This window comes from Gambusia affinis, linkage group LG10 (assembly GCF_019740435.1).
Source record: "Gambusia affinis linkage group LG10, SWU_Gaff_1.0, whole genome shotgun sequence".
Lineage (NCBI taxonomy): Eukaryota > Metazoa > Chordata > Actinopteri > Cyprinodontiformes > Poeciliidae > Gambusia > Gambusia affinis.
This window is the reverse complement of record NC_057877.1, coordinates 26,559,435-26,578,622: the sequence shown is the minus strand read 5'-3', so window position 1 is coordinate 26,578,622 and position 19,188 is coordinate 26,559,435. Positions and strand designations below refer to the sequence as shown.

The following is a 19,188-nucleotide window of genomic DNA, read 5'->3' as shown; positions in this document are numbered from 1 at the left end:
TGATCAGTCGTCTGTCCTTGTTCATTTAATCAACCTCACCAGTATGTTATCAGTCACTCCTCACTGGTTTCTCCCTTTATTTCCCCATCAGTTCTCTGCTGTCTTTTTCCCCTGTATTCCTGTTTTTGTTTTGCTCTGGCTCCCTGTGATTTCTTTTTTTTTTTTTTGTGGTAAATTTTGTTAATCTTTTTTTTTAAATTAAAACTGCAATTATGATCAAAGTTTTCTTCGCGAGCATTTAGTGTTTCTGTATGGCAGTATTGTAACTTATGATTGTCCTGCCTCGTTTCTGACTAAACCACAGATGTTTGGTAGAGTTTATGACAGAAAATTTTGTTTACTAATATTAAATCTGTAGTTAAGGCTATAGATAAATGGTTTTGCTCAAAGGATATTGAGGGATTTGAAGAGCCAAATGAGAATGTGTGGGAACATGTGAATATTTCTGTTTGCAGATTTTCTCAAAACAACTTGAAAAAGTCTGAGCAATTTTACAGATGAAAGGGCAAAAATGTCAGTTTCTAGAATTGCAAAGGCTTATCCCAACATGTTCAGCTATAACTGCAAGAAAAATACAAATATTGTCCCTTGGGGCTAGAATACAATAGCCCATCAAAGCTTTGAGATGCTTTGTTTTATAAAATTACAAATTGTTCAAAACAAAATTATATAGTCCTAGTTATTCATCTTTTCAATTATGTTTTACGTTGTGGTCCTTCACACAGCACACATACTTGCATCATGAGACTATGGCATATTATGGGCACTGTAGACAAAAGACAGTACATTCCTGCAAAAAAAAAAAAAAAAAAAAATTCAAAAGTTTTCTAGATAAAACGAGGAAATCGCTAAGCTCAAAGTCAAAATTTGCTAGAAAAAAAAAATCTGAGAAATTTTCTATAAAAATCTTGGAAATTTCTGAGATCCAAAGTCCATTTTATTTTCTAAAGTGGATTTTATTTATATATATATATATATATAGGCTATATATTTTTTCAACTTATGAACTCAGAGAATTTCTAAGAAATTAACCTTAAACATTTCTTGAAATTCAAGTGGAATCCAGAAAGGCACCGTGCGCTTTTGGAAAACTTGCATTTCGCCACTAAGTGTCACTGTTTAGCCACTTCTACCGAGGTCCCGGGGCGGTGTGGGGGAAACCTGACCATTGGACACGCAGCTCGGGTCAGGTTGGGAAGACTGGGTTATTGGTTTTCAAGCCGACATCCTCTCTCCTGATTGGGCAGGAAGGTGTCGGAGAAAACGGGCTGAGCGGAGGGAGAAGACAGATCCAACAGCAGTTTATCTCCTCTCAGTCTCCACTGACTCTGCTGCTTGTTCCTGTACGCACCGAACTGAGGACTGAGATGTGACTGCTCACCGGAGGAATACAGCGTGTCTCCCTGGGATTTCTCTATTTTATTCTCTGCCGGCCGGATGATGGGAGCGGACAGGCGTGGAGGGATCTTGGCCGTTCCGGCCACTTGGGTTGCGCTGCTTCTCTGTGTGATTACTCTTGTGTGCGCAGTGGAAGGTAGGTGGGCATTTGTTGATGGAGAACTGATGCAGGGTAAAACCTAGAGTTAATTAACGCGCTAATAGATGTTAAATCTGGATACTTAAAAGATGCCAACTAAGCTGGTTTAAGGAATTGGCGCAGACTTGGTTTAAGTTCGTGTTGGGTTTCCAAAGAAATAGTTTTGGGATATTGATGTACTACTGTTGGACTTTTCTCATTAAGTTTTCAACCATCTAAGTGGATTATTGCGTTTTATTGGTTACATATCCAGTATTTTATGTTCAATATTTGCAGCAAGCTATAATTTCCTCTATCCACTTTCAACATTCGGTGCATTTGTGTGATTTTTACAGGTCATGTTGCACGCAGTCCGCCTGCATGCGTGATGTGAATACAGTTCATATTAGTATGTGCTGTTTAGTTTCAAACATCCCCATGTTTCCTCTCTCCTGAGTACACCGTCACAGCTCTGCTATCACACAGTCTGCTGGAGCAGCAAAGTGAATCATAATTATAGCTCACAGGTGCTCGGTGGCCCCCATGCTACTACCTCCCCCACTGCTTCCCCTCTCCAACATCACCTCTTTCTCCACCTGCTGTTTCCAGAAGCGTCATCTCCCTGCCAGCTCCTTTCCAAACACCACCTTCTGCCTCTTATGTTGCGTGCCCCTCCAACTCTAATCTCCTGTTATTTTCAGAGCATCACGTTCTGAAGCTCCTGCTGCTTCTGCTTCTCTTGCCGCTGTTGTTTTGTTCTGCTGCTGCTCCCTGCCAAGCAAGGTTTCTGCTGTTTCGTCTCCAGCAAACATCTCCTGCTGCAACTTTTTGTTTTACTTTCCTGCCAGTGTTTCATCTTTCTCTCCTTTCTTTCGTTCTTTTTCTTTTATTTGCACCACTCCACATCTGGCCACCTTTTACGTCTTCAGACAGGGTCAGCTTGTTTCTTCTGTTGTTTCTCAGCATTACTCTTCACCTCAGAGGCTCTCCAAATGGTATGATATCAAAAACTGTCTCTCTACAGTCTGCTTCTCAAGCATGAACTCCTTGTTCCTCCTCCACTCAAAGTGCTGAAGTCCAAATTATCCTCTCGTTGAACCACACTTACTCCTGACCAAGTATTATCAGCTTCTCCCTTTTGCTCAAACATCACAGACTTTTCCTTTTTCTTGTACAATCCTCTGACCTTTTCCCAAATTAATATTTGCTGGTTGCATAGCTTGATTTCCTCTGCTGCTTTTTGTTAGTGCTGCATTACCTGACAGCATCCACTCCCATGTTGCCTTCTGCTGCTGTTGATGCTTCTGCTGCCTCTGCTGTTGCTTATGGAAGTGCTAGATTAGTCCACTGCTGTGTTTTAATGGTGCGTGTAACAACGGGCCCGGTGCCTAGTCTCACCTATTATGAGGCATGTAAATGTGTGGAAGGGCAGCTTTATTTTGATTAAACAGGATGCCATTTGGATCCCCCAGTGTGTGTGTGTGTGTGTGTGTGTGTAGGTGTGTGTGTTTACTGGAGTTTGTGTATTTGTTGGCGTGGCAAAACAAGAAGGTAGGTGGTTTTAGCCAGAGAGGTGAGACAATTACTGTAGGCACAGTGTGGGTGGTGGATTGTTTTGTGGTCACAGTGGCCTTTTCATGGTAAGTAGGTGCCTAATGAGCTGAGGTATACACTTATTGGACTCTGTTGGCATAAAAATCACCCTCTGATGCTCTTTATATTTTCTCCCTTACATATCTTATGTCTTACATAGGCAGTTTTATGCGTCTTACAATTTCAAGCCATATTACAGGTGCATCATATTTTACAAATTCAAATAAAGTCTTATACTATAGACACATTTTTGATATATTGATAAACTTTTGATAATTATGGCTTTTAACTAAAGATTGACTTAACATATGTAGTTGCAACTAGGGCTGTAACGATTCCTTGAATGAATTGAGTATCTCGATTATTAAAATCCTTAAAGGCAAATTATCTGCCTCGAAGCTTCATTAAGTTCTGTTTTGTTATTAACCACGCTGTGTTTTAAAAGGTGGGACAAAGAGAGAAAAGGAAGACTTGTAAAATTCAAAAGATGGTAGAAGAAGGAGGCATGGCAAGACTGACATTTGGACATGAAGGACTTCATTAAACACTTTTTAAAACACAAAAGCATAATACTGGTAAATGTGATCGCTATATCAGAAACAGTCCACACTCCATATCAGTAGGTGGCGGTAACACTACTTGGATTTTTTGCCAACCGTAAACAAGAATCAAGAAGAAGAACCACACCGGCTGGGTGATTATTTGTGTTGCACTTCACTCTCAGTTCTGCCTATAAGTTGTAGATGAATGCTAAGTGCTAGCAGCATGACGTTCAAGTTTGGTCCAGGGCATCCGGGGGGATTTGATGGTCGGATGGAAATATCTGGGGTTTTATTGCTCTTCGAGGGACCAATAATCTAAAGTTACTGAAACGATGCATGGGGTATGACAACCTTTCTCCTCCTGGAGATGCTGCCTGGCGGCTGGTTTGAAGCAAATGGTGGCGAAGTGCGCGGTAGGTGAGTGTAGACATGTGGAGCAGAGACTCACAGAACACAGCAGGCTGTAATAGCTGATATTAGCTTAGCATTACAGACAAATTTAAACACCATCCTGGTCACAACAAATGGGTGGCACTGGCAGATGTGTTCCTGTGTGAGACAAAGGAGCCAAATTCTGTCGCTTACATGGACACAAAAGCTATAAGTGGCAGGGCAAAGTGAGAGTTCATCTATTAAACTGATGCAAGATGAATACATAATCTAAAACAGGAGTACAGGCATTTTCTTGGTGTCATAGTGAGCCTGCTGCTCAATAGAATTTCATATCTTTTTATTAAGGTGAAATATTATTGTTAGAGGTTCATTTTATAAATGACAGAAATGTGATTGTTGGGGATCCACAAATATGAAAATTTGGGCTGCTGATAATATCCAATATTAATACAACTGCTATGGTAACTTTTACCAATATTTTAGCTATTTTTTTTTTATTCAATTACTCCATCGTCAGAATAATCAGTAGATTACTAAAATAATTGTTTACAACAGCCCCAGTTGCAACCATTTATCTGGGTACATCTGTGTGTGGCGGCTCTGGGACAGATGCAGTCCACTCCTTGTAAATTTCCCCCAAACTCTTGAGCTTTGTTTCACAATCCTCTTAAATCTGTAGTTATCCCTGCTGCTTACCACACCCTTTTCTTCCATGTGATTTTCTAACATTATGTTTACTACAGCACTCAGTAAATAGCCATTTTGCCTGTGGCATTTTATGGTTTAGAGTAGAGTAGAATAGAGTAGAAGTACTTTATTCATCCCAACAGGGAAATTACTTCGCAGTTGCAGCGTAAAGACAAGACACAGTAACAACTACCACTGAGTAGTAGTTGTAGATAAAATAAATAAAATATAAAATGCTATAAATTGTAAAATTGTAAAATGCTGTAAAATATAAAATGCAACTTAAGAGCAGTCCTTGCAGAGATTCAAAAAATGCACATATGTATATGTAAATATATGTACAGCAAGTTTGCCACTGTGCAGTTGTGCAAAATTGGGCTGATTAGTGCAGAGCAATGATTCAGCTTTTATTGTACAATGAGTCGGCATGTGGCAGGAAGGATTTCCTGTATCTGTCCCTACGACAGCGGAGCTGGAGCAGTCTATGTGAGAAGGTGCTCCGCTGTCTGTCCACTATGTGGTGGAGAGGGTGCTGTTTATTGTCCATGATAGACAGAACCTTCCTCAGTGTCCTCCTCTCCACCACAGTTTCCAGGGACTCCAGCCTTAGTCCCAGTACAGAGCCAGCTTTCCTGATGATTCTGTCCAGTCTAATAGAGTCGCTGGCTCTGATGCTGCTTCCCCAACACACAGCAGCAAAGAAGATGGCACCGGCAACAACACTGTGGTAGAAGGTCTCCAGCATCTTGCTGCACCCATTGAAGGATCTCAGCTTCCTTAGAAAATAGAGTCTGCTCATCCCCTTCTTGCACACATTGTCAGTGTTAGATGCCCAGCCCAGTTTGTTGCCGATTACAACTCCCAGGTATCTGTAGTCCTCCACCTCCTCCACCACTTCCCCTTTAATCTTCAGTGGCCGTGAAGGTGTCTTCTTCCTTCTGAAGTCAATCACCATCTCTCTGGTCTTACTAATGTTAAGCCTACTTACTGTCCTTGTGAGGCAGTATAACATTTTGAGTTTTGGTATTTCTACTTTTCTAAGAAGGAACGTTTTTGCTTTTCAGATGTTATAAGCCACAACCATCAGAAATACTAGAAATACATCTTTGAAATATATTGACGCTTACTTATCAGTAATTTGATTTGCTTAATATATTTAGATTAATCTTGACAAATGGTGATAAAAATGACAATTTTTCTGAAATCCTAAAAAGTCTTTTGGTTTAAAATGTAAACTGTAAAGAGGCAAGGTATAAATGATTACACCAATCAACTTTATGGCTAATAAATCCTTTAATGAGCTTTATAACTCAAATTAAAATTAGGCTATTGCTTAATTATGCGTGGGCTACTGGGCTGCACCCAACATATTTTCACTGTTTTAAGGAAAATGATGAACTGTGTGTTGTAATTATTTGAGCCAAAGGAAAGTCTTTATGTTGATTGTTTTATATCAAATAAAAATTCTAGTTGCCTATGTTTTTTTTGACTGTTGAAGCATTTTGTCATTTAGTTTCGCAGATTGTTTTGGTTAGATTTGTTTCTGAGATCTCTCCATATGAACTCATTTTTTGTTGATTTGAATGTTGTCAGTTTGGTGATGAAAAACGAAATCTCTCTTAATCTCCATCTTCCCAGAAGATACCTAAATGTTTTGGGTTAAAGCCATGTTGTTTTTTTTAAACAATTTCTAAAAACATCTATCCCATCTGAGGAAATTAACCCCAGGGCTGCTACCAACATGTTTCACTTTGAGCATGGTGTTCTCTTGGTGATGTGGAGTTAGTAGTTTTCTCCCCAAAATCCTCTTTGAACTTCATCCCAAACGTTAAAGTTTGGTTTATTAAGAAGAAAGGCTTCTGGTCTCTGCATTTGGAGTGTAGAGGAGATTGTTGTCACATGTAGAACACAAGCAGAACTTGAGATAATCTCGCCGTTCCTATGGAGCTGCTGTCGCCCTTTTGCAGAAGCCCTTATCAGCTTCTGTCTTGTCCTTACAGCAATTTTGCTAGATTCCTTTTTCTAGGCAACGTTAGTTTTGTCTCACATATCTTCTCCAATTACAGATGGCAGTGTTCACAGTACCATGGTGTATATATATAATGAGGTGAATTTATTTTTTGTACCTCTCTTCTGTTTGACACATTCAGACAAAGAGATCTTTTGTAAACTCTCTCCAAACTATGAGGGAATGTAAGGAAAATCCAGCGACGACATTTAAATGTAACTTTGGGTTAATTAAATTGACTGAAGCGGATGTCAGGTGTGTATCTAGGAAGGACCGATGGTGTAATAGCTCTGTAAGGTGTTTCAGCATTTTTTTCAGTTTTTGCACAAGTTTGTTTTTCTTGTTACAAAAAATTGTGGAAGAAACCCGGCATGGCTTATGAAGATATTGCATTACAAAAACTATAAATAACAAAAATAATAACCCAATCTAAATATGGATTGTGACTGAAAGAACAAGATCCCAGACTCAAGCTACTGGAAGTGCGTCCTCCAGAGGGCGGCTGGACTCAACCTTAGCAATAGGCTGAGGAGCCCTGTAATCTGTGGACGGGGTCAAAGTTCAGCCTCTGCTTTGAGTCGGTTCAGGTATCTGATCTGAATGCTCTCCTCTGGAGGTTTTCCTGCTAAGTGGAAGACGATTTATCTAAATTGACTTTAACTATCTTTAATGTCCACACCTGTTCCTTTTTTTAATCCTTTTGCATTTTATCCAAAACTACTTACAAAATGAGGATTTAGCAATGAAATTAATGACAAATCAAACGATAAGCTTCTTAGAAGAAAAACCACTAGTCAGATTAGGCTGGCCATTACCTTCCTACGCTTTTCTGCTTGATTCTAATATCGCTTCACATCTCAGTCTGGACTTTCTCCCATTGACTTGGATTCATCCTGTAGAATTTCTACCCAGCCAATCAGCGAACAGAAGAAATTGTGAACAAAGACGTTTATTTTCTTTGCTGTTTTAGAATTGTAGTCTGCCTGTAGTTTTAGCGATGAGGTTTGAGGAAGTGAACGAAGCATTTCAGTCTGTGTCATCACCTCGTAAGAGAGTGCCCTCACTTCCAAAGCCACAAAAGGTGTACAAGATGTCACAAAAATGACTTTTCAGAGAATTATTATCACACTGAGAAGAACTGCAGTCACCCTGTCTGTGCCAAAGAAGGGCAGATGGTATCTGCCAAAGTAGCATCTATGTAATATTGCAGAGCTAACAGATATCCTGTGTTACTCGCACCACTTATTTAGACATCACTAACCTGGAGTTCTCCTGTTTCTCAATGTTTGGGATTTTCTTTGTAGTTCATTGCAAAGAGTCTGTTCACTTTAGCATTTGAAAGGCTTTTGACTGAATCGTATCTGTGATTTACAACAAAACCTCCAAGCAGTTGTTTTTATGCCATGGAGTTGAATACTGTATATTTTCGAGATCAGCATACTTCAATACTGTGAACAAAACAAAGCTGTAAGCAGGATTTACGTCCGCTCATCATCGTAGCTTGAGAATGCTGCCTCGTTCACTGACCTTTGTGTTCTTCCAGGTTTTTCACCTACTCAGCGAGCCTAAATAGCGCTTCTGTAATCCTGAGTTTGACCCTTTTATTCTGAAAGTCAATGCAACGCCTGACCCAGCGGATATTATTTGGTATAAGTGCTACATATCCCACAAACAAGCTCTGGGAGAGGTGGCAAAGTCACTCTGTTTCTGACCTAAATGTCCAGTCAGCAGCAGACTCTGCCACCTAAAGTGCTGATTTGTGCCAGTGTTGAGTGTCAAAGGGTTGGAGACTTAATTTAGCTCTTTTTTTCATGCAGGAGATTCTAGTTGTGGCCTGTTTGAGAATTCATGAACTGGCTTTACTCATCCATACCAGGGAGGCTAAAAGTGAATTGCACTGTGGATGTATGACTGCACTGCATGCATCATTTCTTTCCCTCCTAATAACCCGATTCAGGGCTTTTCCCTGGAGCCCAAACACAAACATTCTCCACTCCATGTGTCACCCTGTGATGTGCTAAAGGTTAAACATCAGAGATCTGGCCTTAGATGTTGCTGTTAGCAGGAATAGCTGTGATAGTTAGTGTTGGCATTTGCAACATAAATAATTATGTTCTTGACTTTGGAAATCAATTATGCTCTCATTGCGAAAAGATACGCAGATGCCAAGTGACATTTTAACAGGCTGGCTTCCAAAAATGCATACATACCGGAGTCTGCAGCATGCTCGGTTAGCTCATGTATTAAAGATGCTGTTTCTATATTCATCTCGTGACAGGTTATCAATGTGACAGAAAGACAGTTGAAAGGAAAAGTACAGGCTTGGAAGAAGAGCCTTTGGACCCGTCCTGAGGCTTTTACTCATGTTTGTTTTCCAGTCGAAATTTTCCTCAGGGACTGCCTTCAGTTTTTTAATATTTATCTCCATGCAGCGTCCAGATTGTGTCAGAATATATTCATATTTTTCTTCTGTGAGGTACTTGGAAGCAGTGGGAATATTTCCCTTTGGCTGAGAGGCCCAGAATCTGTTGCTGTATTTTTCATGGCCTATTGGACATTAAGAGGCAATTTTTGATCTGTCAGTACAATATTAGACTTTGCACTCCATACCCAGAGGCTTTCAGACGTCACTTTCACAGCTTTCACTGGTCCAGGAAGTCATTTCTAACAAAACATGCCTAATGTTTACAGAAATGTTATTAATTAGTTACATTAGTGTGAAAATCGGTCCTTAACTATGAAACTTCACACATTTTCTGTTAATGTTCACACTATCAGTTCCCTCTTTCTAACATAGAAGAAGAACATCTTGGTCCACTTTATCACAGTCAGACATGGAGGAAAAAATATTATTTTTATTTTTTGGTGTGCACCATGTCTAAACTAAGCTTTTTGGCCAATATTAGAGTGAAATGCAGCTTAGACATCATGTTCTGGATTCCGGAAGAAGGAAAAAAATAATGTCAAACTGTCTTTAGAAATACTTTTTTTAAATCAAATTTTTTTGTTCTGAAGCAAATATGGCAGCTTACATTTGGTAGTCAGCTGGCAAAAATAAAGAAAAGAAAAGAAAAGCATATCAGTAAAGAACAAAATGTCCTGCAAGGATTCCTCTGTATTAAAATATTCTGAAAAAAACAAAACAACAACTGCATTTTATTTGTATTTAGGAATCAGATTTTCCAGATTTCTAATCAGAAATGGATCACAATTACCCGTAACAGTTTACAACCAAACATATGTTTTTGTTAAAGTATCACTATTGAATCATTACTAATTTACTTGAATTTCCCATTTGTTAAATGTACTTTTCTGGCAAATGTACATTACCAGAAAGCATTTCCTGTTTGTTTCTGATGTCACTGATTCCAAACTGGGTACAATCCAGTACAGTAGCATTTATTCTGTTTAAACTAAACATTTGATATGCACTGTGAAAACCATTTAGATAAATTTGTAAATAGGATTAATGTTATTTCTGTGTCTTTGGATCATAGTACTTATTTTCTAATGAATGTTCAGGTTTGTTTTTGGAATCATGAGCTTAAGATAAATACCTGTGAGACAAGTATGCATAATTTTCTTCAAATTAGCAGAAATAATGTGTCTGCTTATTTGTTGGCCCTTCTGATGATTTGTGTTTTATCAAATTCGTTACACACTTTGTAATGTTTTTGGTTGTGTTCCTTCACAGTTGGAGCCCAAAGAAATATGGAGAATTTTTCCGATTGTGTTGCTACTAATGGGCTGCACAGTGGCGCAGTTGGTAGAGCTGTTGCCTTGCAGCAAGAAGGTCCTGGGTTCGATTCCTGGCCCGGGGTCTTTCTGCATGGAGTTTGCATGTTCTCCCTGTGCATGGTGGGTTCTCTCCGGGTTCTCCGGCTTCCTCCCACAGTCCAAAAACATGACTGTCAGGTTAATTGGTCTCTCTAAATTCTCCCTAGGTGTGAGTGTGTGTGTGAATGGTTGTGTGTCCTGTGTGTCTCTGTGTTGCCCTGTGACAGACTGGCGACCTGTCCAGGGTGAACCCGCCTCTCGCCCAGAACGTTAGCTGGAGAGGAACCAGCAACCCTCCCGACCCCATTAGGGACAAAGGGTGTATAGAAAATGGATGGATGGATGTGTTGCTACTAGCGGTTAGCAGTTAGCGCCATGGCAATTAGCAAATCCTGTTGGTTTTTCCAACTTGCCAACTTTTGAGAACTAAAGTAAAGAACACCTACACTCCATTGTTTTGTGTTTGAGAGGTATAATGAATGACATAAAGAAAAATGTCACATCTTTAATGACTTTTAGACGAGAGCCTCATTGGTGCCACAAAAGAAGCTCCCACTGGACTCCTTGGCTGCATAGATTGGTTGCTCTTTCAGCACTTTATACTATAAAGTGCTATATACTTTATAGTATATAGTAATAGTAATCATATTTTAGGTGTGCAGCTTTTTTAGTGGTTATTATAATTGCTGTAAGTGTGACTGCTTTCTCTATGTAGACAGAACCCAGCTTGCAGAGAAGTAGATATAGCAAAGCCCAGGTAGAGAATGTAATGGTTAAGTAGGCTAAATCTAAATCAGGGGTTTCAAACTCCAGTCCTCGAGGGCCGCAGTCCTGCAGTTTTTAGATGTGCCACAGGTACAAAACACTGGGATGAAATGGCTTAATTACCTCCACCTTGTGTAGATCAGTTCTCCAGAGCCTTAATTATTCTATTCAGGTGGTGCAGCAGAGGCACATATAAAAGTTGCAGGACTTCGGCCCTCGAGGCCTGGAGTTTGAGACCCCTGGTCTAAATGAATGGCTATGGAAATGTAAAAACTGAAAGTTTTTTGGGTTTTTTTTGTCCCCAGGCTTTATAAACTTCTTGTTTAAACATGTTTGTCTTACTGTTTGACAGAGAACTAGAAGGTTTGCTGCCCATATTATTATCATCTGTAAAAAACGTTTGCACTGATTAATAAAAACATGTGAAAGTATGTTAAATATTAGGAATGTTATGTATTTTGAGGGATGTGCATTAATCCTATGTGGATGTGATGTGATCATCAGGTAAACTGAGAAGCTAAGTTATTTATTTATTTTTAATTTTATTTTTTTTTAGCTTTTGCAACATTTATTTGATAACTAACACCCATTGACAGCACTCTGGTTTTACATGCATGCCTGGCTGGTCTCTCATTCAATCACTTGACTGACAATTTGCATAATTTGACATTTCAGAGCTGTTGCGTAGGTCATTTGTTCTCATCACTGATATTTTTAGTACATTGATACCTTTTGCTTTTTCTTTGATATTTGATGTCAGATTATGGATGGATAACTTTTGTTATAATAAGTATAATATGAAGAAACAAATTGACATCTCATTTAATAAACCTCAAAATCCCAATCAATATAGACAATAATAACAATTTATCTTGTGTAGCTGCCATTTGTAAAAGCACAAACTGGTGTCAGCAGCAGGACTGACACGGGTGGATTGAGCTTTATAAAATTATTCAGTTTATTTGCATCACGAACCAGCTTAATAAATTATATTTCTCTGATATGAAAGTATAATTGATAGTGTTACAGAAGAGAGAGAGCTGGTGGGCATAAAGAAATGAAAGAATCTTTTGTTTTCACCTAAATTCTCTCCTTTCCTTCCACTGGGGGTCCATTATACTGTCACTTCAACTAATTTGCAGCTTAGAGAGTCACATCAATATTCGACTGTGTTAGGGAGATGGCAATGGCAGGCTCCTTGAGCTCTGCTGTCTGCCGTATTGATTTTCTTTTTCATCATGCAAGGTAAGTGTTGGCATCAATTACCCTTTGTTTCAGACAAAATTATTTCTTGACAGTCCTGCAGAAGAAATTTTTATAAAGTACACATGATTACCTTAATTTTAGAAAGGAAAAACCTGGAAGCAAGCTTGAAATAAAAAAAAAAAAAAAATGTAACTATTTACTTTTATTTCTGAGCATATTTTGTAAGCAGGCATGAATATCGCATGGAATAACAAAATAAAGTGAAGGCAAATGTTTTAAATTTTTTATTGTTTGCAATTGAATCTAGAACTAATTGGTTTACATTTGACTGGAAAATAATATTTTGGTCGGTTTGAATTCAAGTCAAGCCTCGATTTGTTTATGGGATTCAAATGAATCAAGTCATTTATCTCAATTCTTCATCCCCATTCTGCTGAATCTTCCATCTCTGGTGAGGACGGACGCAGAATAGTGGCTTGATGTTGACCTACGTCTCTGATTCGCCAAATGAGGTGGAATCTAAATGCTCAGGAAAAGTAAGATCAGATCACATGAGGAGTTTGTGACGTAGTTATGATGGTTTAAAATAAACTTGCCTCAAATAGTTCTCGGTTTCTTCTCAACCGCTTTATGTTTCTTCAACTCCTTCTTTGTTGATCACTTTAGTCGTGTTATCTCAGTTTAATCAGAGAGGCCCAGTTGTGCTTTCAGAACATGCAGTTGGATTTTGGGGGACCAAGAGGATATATTATGATTCCAAGCAAGATTTACCTGATTGGCTTCAATAAAATACGAGTTAGGATTTCCTCTCGTATGTTTTATTTGTAGGAAAAATCGTTTTGTGCCTTCCTGAATTTGGTATTCTCAAGTACCTCTGTGACTTGATGGATGTTTGAGGTTTATAAATCAGATTTGCAGGCTTTTCTTTGGATCACAACAGTCAGATGTTGGTTCACACTACACCAGTTTCTGCTGGAGGCTTGGAGGGGATTTTTCTTTCCACTGTCACCACGTGCATGTTGTTGTAACGGATTGCTTCTAATGATCCTGAGCATTGTGCAAACCCACCTAATCATATGAGAAAAATGCTGCAATTAATCACTGAAAGCAATCATTAAAAGAAAAAAAAAAGAATCTTTCCTTTTAAATCAGATAATGTTTCAGTGATTTTTTTTGTTTTTTTTTTAGAAAACACTGAAATAAATTCCAATAGAATAAAATGTTGGATTTATTCTCATTGCGTTTAAGACATGATACTAACAGACTGATTGTGAACTGACACAAAATCAACAACTGTAATAATGTCGCTGACAGAGAGGATCCATTTTTAGCAATACTGCGACTACAAAAGACCTCAGCTGTATAGAAAATACCACATGCAGGATCCTTTTGTGGCTTCCCAGATGTATTATGCCGTTTCCAGTTTTCTCCGCGCTGCGGGCTGCATACTGCAGCTCTGAGCCGTAGACCTGTATAGCTCAGCATATGATTGAACATAATGGCCCATTATTTATTTGCTGGTTGTAAGTGGGCCCTCTGCCAGCCTCTTCAGGGTTCCTGCCGTGGCCATATGGTCTCACAGATAGCCGTGCTGGAACTAAGCAGTGTGCCGCAGTCGGAGCAGAAGAAAAGGGGAGAGACATGACGGAGGAGACATTGCACATCAGTTATTTTGCTTCACCTTGAAAAGGTTGTGGGGGAAACGGAGCCTCATCTAGAATTTTAATCACCTTTGTTATTGGATATTAATGCTGAGCAGTAAAAAAGAAAAACTAAAAAAAATTACTTTGCAGTATTTTCAGCTACCATTCATGTCTGTTTCTTTTTGACTTAAATTCAGAGTTTAGCCTTTTTTGATAACGTATGCCTTTAAAAAGTTTTCTAAAATGCAGATCAATTACAGAAATATTAGAGTTATTTTAAAATTATTGGTTAAGATCCCAGTCGTCATGATTTGGTAACTTTTAGTATTTCAACCAAACTTTTCATGATGTCTGAACAAAAAATATACTATTGCTTTTTGAATGCATTTTAGCAAAGTTAAAATATCCATAACCAGTCACACCTTTCATTGATCCTTCTTATTTTGTTATGGTTAAAAGCTAGTGAACATTTGTTTTGTGTTTTTCATTTAATTTCCAATAAATGAACACATTTAGAATGCAACTAAACGTCTGAACAAAATTTTTATTTCCTTTCAGGAAGCTTGGTTAGCTACTTGTAGCCTCTTTTACTGTTCTGCTATAATGATTGACTTCATTTCAAGCAGGCTTTCATTCATTTCAAACTACGCAACTTGAAAAATTGGAGTTTCTTCTGCAAGTTACTCAGATTCAGAGCTTCAGAGACGTCGAAGCTGTGCTGCTGTATAAACCCCAAAGTAATTCTCAATTAATTTTTTTCAAACTTCACCTCAACCTCAGATTTTTAGTGAAGAAACTAGATGAAAGGGTGGTTGACTATAACACTATAATAATTCCTTGTGCGCTGTTTTTTTTTTTTAATTTATTTGCTTCGTTTTGGATATTTGCGGTTAAAATTGGATGTTCCTGCACCTTAGTGAAGCGTCACCATCAGGATTTTAAGCAGACTGCAGCAAAGATGGGAGACTTTTAATCAATTGGAGATGTGAACAAGACTTCAGATTGTAAGTTACATTAGCAATTATAACTCTTAAAGCATTTGATTGATACTTTTTCCCAAAGCTGTGTACGTCTAAATGTAAACCATGAAGCCAGTGAAAGGAAAAGCAAGTTTCTTAGAAATGCTGGGTTAAAAATGTCCGTGCTTTTCAGCTGCAGTTCAACCGACAGCAGCAGTAATCACACATTCATCCAAGAAAATGGTGGATTCATCCAGTGGGAGCTCAGTCTGATAAACAGACGTGTGTTGGTCATGATGATAGACTTTTAGGAACACTTACAGGTAAATGACGGAAAACAGTTGGACCTCTCTCAGTCCTCCAGCATGATTTGTGATGGTGAAAGAAAATCTTGTTGTGAAGAGCGATCAAAGTTGATGTGTTGCATTTTATTGGTGAAGCCTATTTTTCCTGATGATGGACAGAAAACCATGGCACCAAATGGAACTGGGGAACATAACACATCGATTACCATTAGGGTTCATAAAAACTAAAAGTACTGCATCATTTTTGATTCAGTTGTTGAACTGGTTTGAATTGGTAACATAACTCAAGTTAAATTAAATTGGGATTAAATATGTATTTCAGACATAACTCAACAGTTTTTATCCACAGATGAAGTGTTTTAGCTTCTCTGGGAAAGAATAAGATGAATAAAAACCTGGATTTTCTGGAAGTTCTGTGATTGTACTTTAATTGTGGGGTTTTCAGTTTTTAGCGCTGCACCTCCGCAGTCTTTTTGTTCTACTTTCAGGTAGCACCTTATCAGCTCACAGTAGGGTGGCCAAGCCTCTGTGCTCTTTTGTAGCAGCTTCACACTCACTCGGTTTCATTGACACTGGCCTTTTACAGCCGCAGACTTTTGTTCTGTCGGCTGCTAAGCCGCTCTGCTGGAGCAGCGAGACCTTCAGTGTTTTTGCTCAGGAACAGAAAGAGACAAAAAAAAAAAAAAAAAAAACGCTGTTCATGTTCAACATATGTACTCCCCGTGTTGCCATTTGTCTAGCACAAATGTCACAAACTACAGCTGTGTATTGGGGGACTTCTGATCAGCCTTTCTGTGATTTCAAACAATACTTTTTATATTTCTAGTGTAATACAAACACTGGTAAAACAGACACCCCCAGCAAAATGGAGAATGCATTAAATTGGAGGCAGAAAGAAATGGAAATGAAGCTTAGTTCTGTGCAGCTTTACAGTAAAGAGGATTTCCACTAGCGCTCAAAAAATGCTGGCAGGAAAAATGTATTTTTACAACACTAACACAGTTTTCATAAAATATAAAATTTCAATAACTACACTGCAAAAACACAAACACTTACCTGTTAGGTTCTGGTGTAAACACTTCACTGTTCTGACCTACACAGGTAAAAAAGAATCTTTTAATTCCCCAGACTGTTCTTTGAAATTTTCCAAAATGCTATATTTTTTATTATAAATTGTTTCAGATAATCGTGTTAAATTTAAATGGATAGGAATACATTTCAAAAGTAAATATTTTTTCTTTCAGGTCTTAAACTTTTAAGGAATTTTGTGTTCTGGATTGTGATATTCTTATAAGCGATGTTATGAATTCTTCTGGAAAGCAAAAGAAGAGTTTTGGGAAAAAAATAGAAGCAAAATCTAATATTTCAAATGGCTTTCTAATGTGGATGTGGTAAAACACAGAGTCTGGAGAATGCAGCAGAGCGATGGAGAGCGGTAGAAACAATGGCGGACAGTCTTAGCGAGATGGACACCATGACCAATCAACAGCCATACCCTAACAAGTCAGTTAGCAAGTTTCATCTGGTTATGTTGTTTCTATTCACTGGAATGTAATTTATTTGTTCAGCAAGATCGTCTTTTCCCAGCAGTTAAAAAAAAACAAAAAACAACAACATAACAACCAGTGCCTTTCTTGAGAGAAACTGGGTCAAGGAAAAGTCATTCAGAGATTATTTGTCCACGCAGTTAAGAACTAGAACATTCAGAACCACAGGTCTTGTGACCTAAGTCAGTTTTCTGAGAAGTGACGCAAGAATCCCCAACCTAAGACCAAGGAGTTTAAAGAGGACGTATGATGTAAAATTTGAATTTTGCATATTTATTTATGTTCATTTGTGTTTTCACTGGTTCCGATTAGTTAATGCTTTTGGTGTCTGAAAAATTACCCATTTCAAAAATCACAAATCAGCAGGCACTGCCCGTCACCTAGCAACCCAAGCTCAGCTCCAGCATGTTTGGTCAGCTGGTTTTATCACTTTATTCACTGTACAATGGCTTCTGGAAAAGACAAATGTTTTCTTGTTGACCTACCATTTAGAAACCACTTTATGTATTTTTGTTGGTTGTTCAGAGGATCCATTTATGCTTTTCAAAGATGTATGATTGTGCTAAGGTGGAGTTGGTGGGTGTGGCCAGCAGCAGCAGGATTTAAAGTGACAAGAGGCCAATTGGTTCTGAAAGGAGCTGAAAACAGGAGTGGACTAAAATCTCATCATCTAAGACTGATTTTATGCAACAAATGTAATGAATAGGCCTGTCCTAATATGTTCAAGGAAGCATGACCTTTAATTTTTTTTATCTCAAGATGTAGGAATTAGAACAGTCAGTTTAATTATGTTTCTAGAAATCAAAATATCGCTCAAACTGAATTTACCTTTTCAGAGAAAGATCATTTGATTAAGTTAAATCTTCATCACCTAAAAATTAATTATACAAGTTTTTCAGAATTAAATTTTTAAATAGTAAAATTTGACATTTGTTTGTCTTGTTGTGTAATAATCTGTATATTAGTGTTTTCATGATAACAGATTATGAAGGTCTTTGCTGATAAAAAGAAAAAATGACCACTGAGAAAAACATTTCCACCAAAAACTCACATTTTGGGATTCATTTCACATTATTTTTGCCTTTAACCGTGGATTTTTTTTTTGTGTGTGGCAAATTTATGACGTTTTGACATTACAGAAGTTTTTTTTTTTAAGTTTCACTAATTTTGTCATGAAAATGAGGAAAATTAATCTAATTTTTTATTTATTTATTTTTTGGTATAAATGTACTCCTCCATGTTTTTTTTAAATCTACAATGGCCCTAATACACACCTATTGCACATGTCCGACATTAAATCTGTTGAGTGTACTGATGCAGTCATTTTACAACTGAACTGTTCTCTTAATATTTTCTTAATGCGAATAAATATATTTTCATAATATATTCATATTATAAAGAATCTGGGCAGACTGACTTCAGACTGTCAAACTCTGTTTGTCTGTTTCTAGTTGCTAAAAGAATATATAGAAAAGGATATCCAGTCAGTTGTATTAAGTAATTGGCTTTGCAGCATCCCTAATCCAGAGAAAGCATGAGCACAGTGTAACAACTCAGCATGTTCCTTTTAACAAAGAGACATTTTAACAAAGGGCAAAATAGCTATGAACAAAGCTAGACATTGTTCTAATTAATTCAAATCGCAGAGTAAAGTCATGCAGTTCTAGACTTGTTTACCCATTAACATTTTATAAAGGTCTAGGTTTATTCATAAATGTTTATTTCTTAAAATGAAAATTAGGTAGGTGAAAGCCATTTATTTCTGAAAGAAAGTAATGTTTTAAATTAGTAGGAAAAAAACAAACATTTTCCATAAAGTATTTGATGGAAAGTTCAGTATTTACACTTTTCTTTATGTCTTTTCACAACTTTCTGTGAACAATATGACTTTTTTAAATGCATCAATAAAGAGTTAAAGTGAGAAAAGGACACAAGAACTCTTTTGATCCTGAGAAATTTAGCCTGAATACCCCAAAATAAGAGAGAGCAAGATAAGAAGTAAGGAAACAGAGATTGAAGGAGGAGCTGTTGGGTCGAAGCCCTCAGGGTTGCTCAAGCAGAAGACATAGAAAGAGTCCTGAGTCAGTCAGCCAGGCTGTGTGTGTGTGTGTGTGCGTGAGTTAGTGCCAGAGTCAAAGTCAAGTGCTGTTGTCTGTTACGTTAATTCACTTGAATGCATATACATACAGAAGTGCACAGACACCCACACAGTGGCAGGCAACTCACAAAAAACTGTATCTTTAAGGC

General features: G+C 37.9%; 1 protein-coding gene across 3 annotated transcripts in view; it reads left to right on the top strand.

The window, feature by feature from the left end:
- The window catches only part of LOC122838341 (ephrin type-B receptor 1-like), a 102,431-nt gene that overhangs the window by 965 nt on the left and 82,278 nt on the right, over nt 1-19,188 (top strand). For 2 of the 3 annotated variants that reach the window (XM_044128914.1, XM_044128916.1), the window contains exon 2: nt 1,248-1,534. The exons of the other annotated variant lie outside the window; for it this stretch is intronic. In XM_044128914.1, coding sequence (XP_043984849.1) covers nt 1,438-1,534 — 97 coding nt within the window. In that variant the 5' untranslated portion in view covers nt 1,248-1,437. The remainder of the gene's footprint in view (nt 1-1,247; nt 1,535-19,188) is intronic. 3 annotated transcript variants of the gene reach the window in all.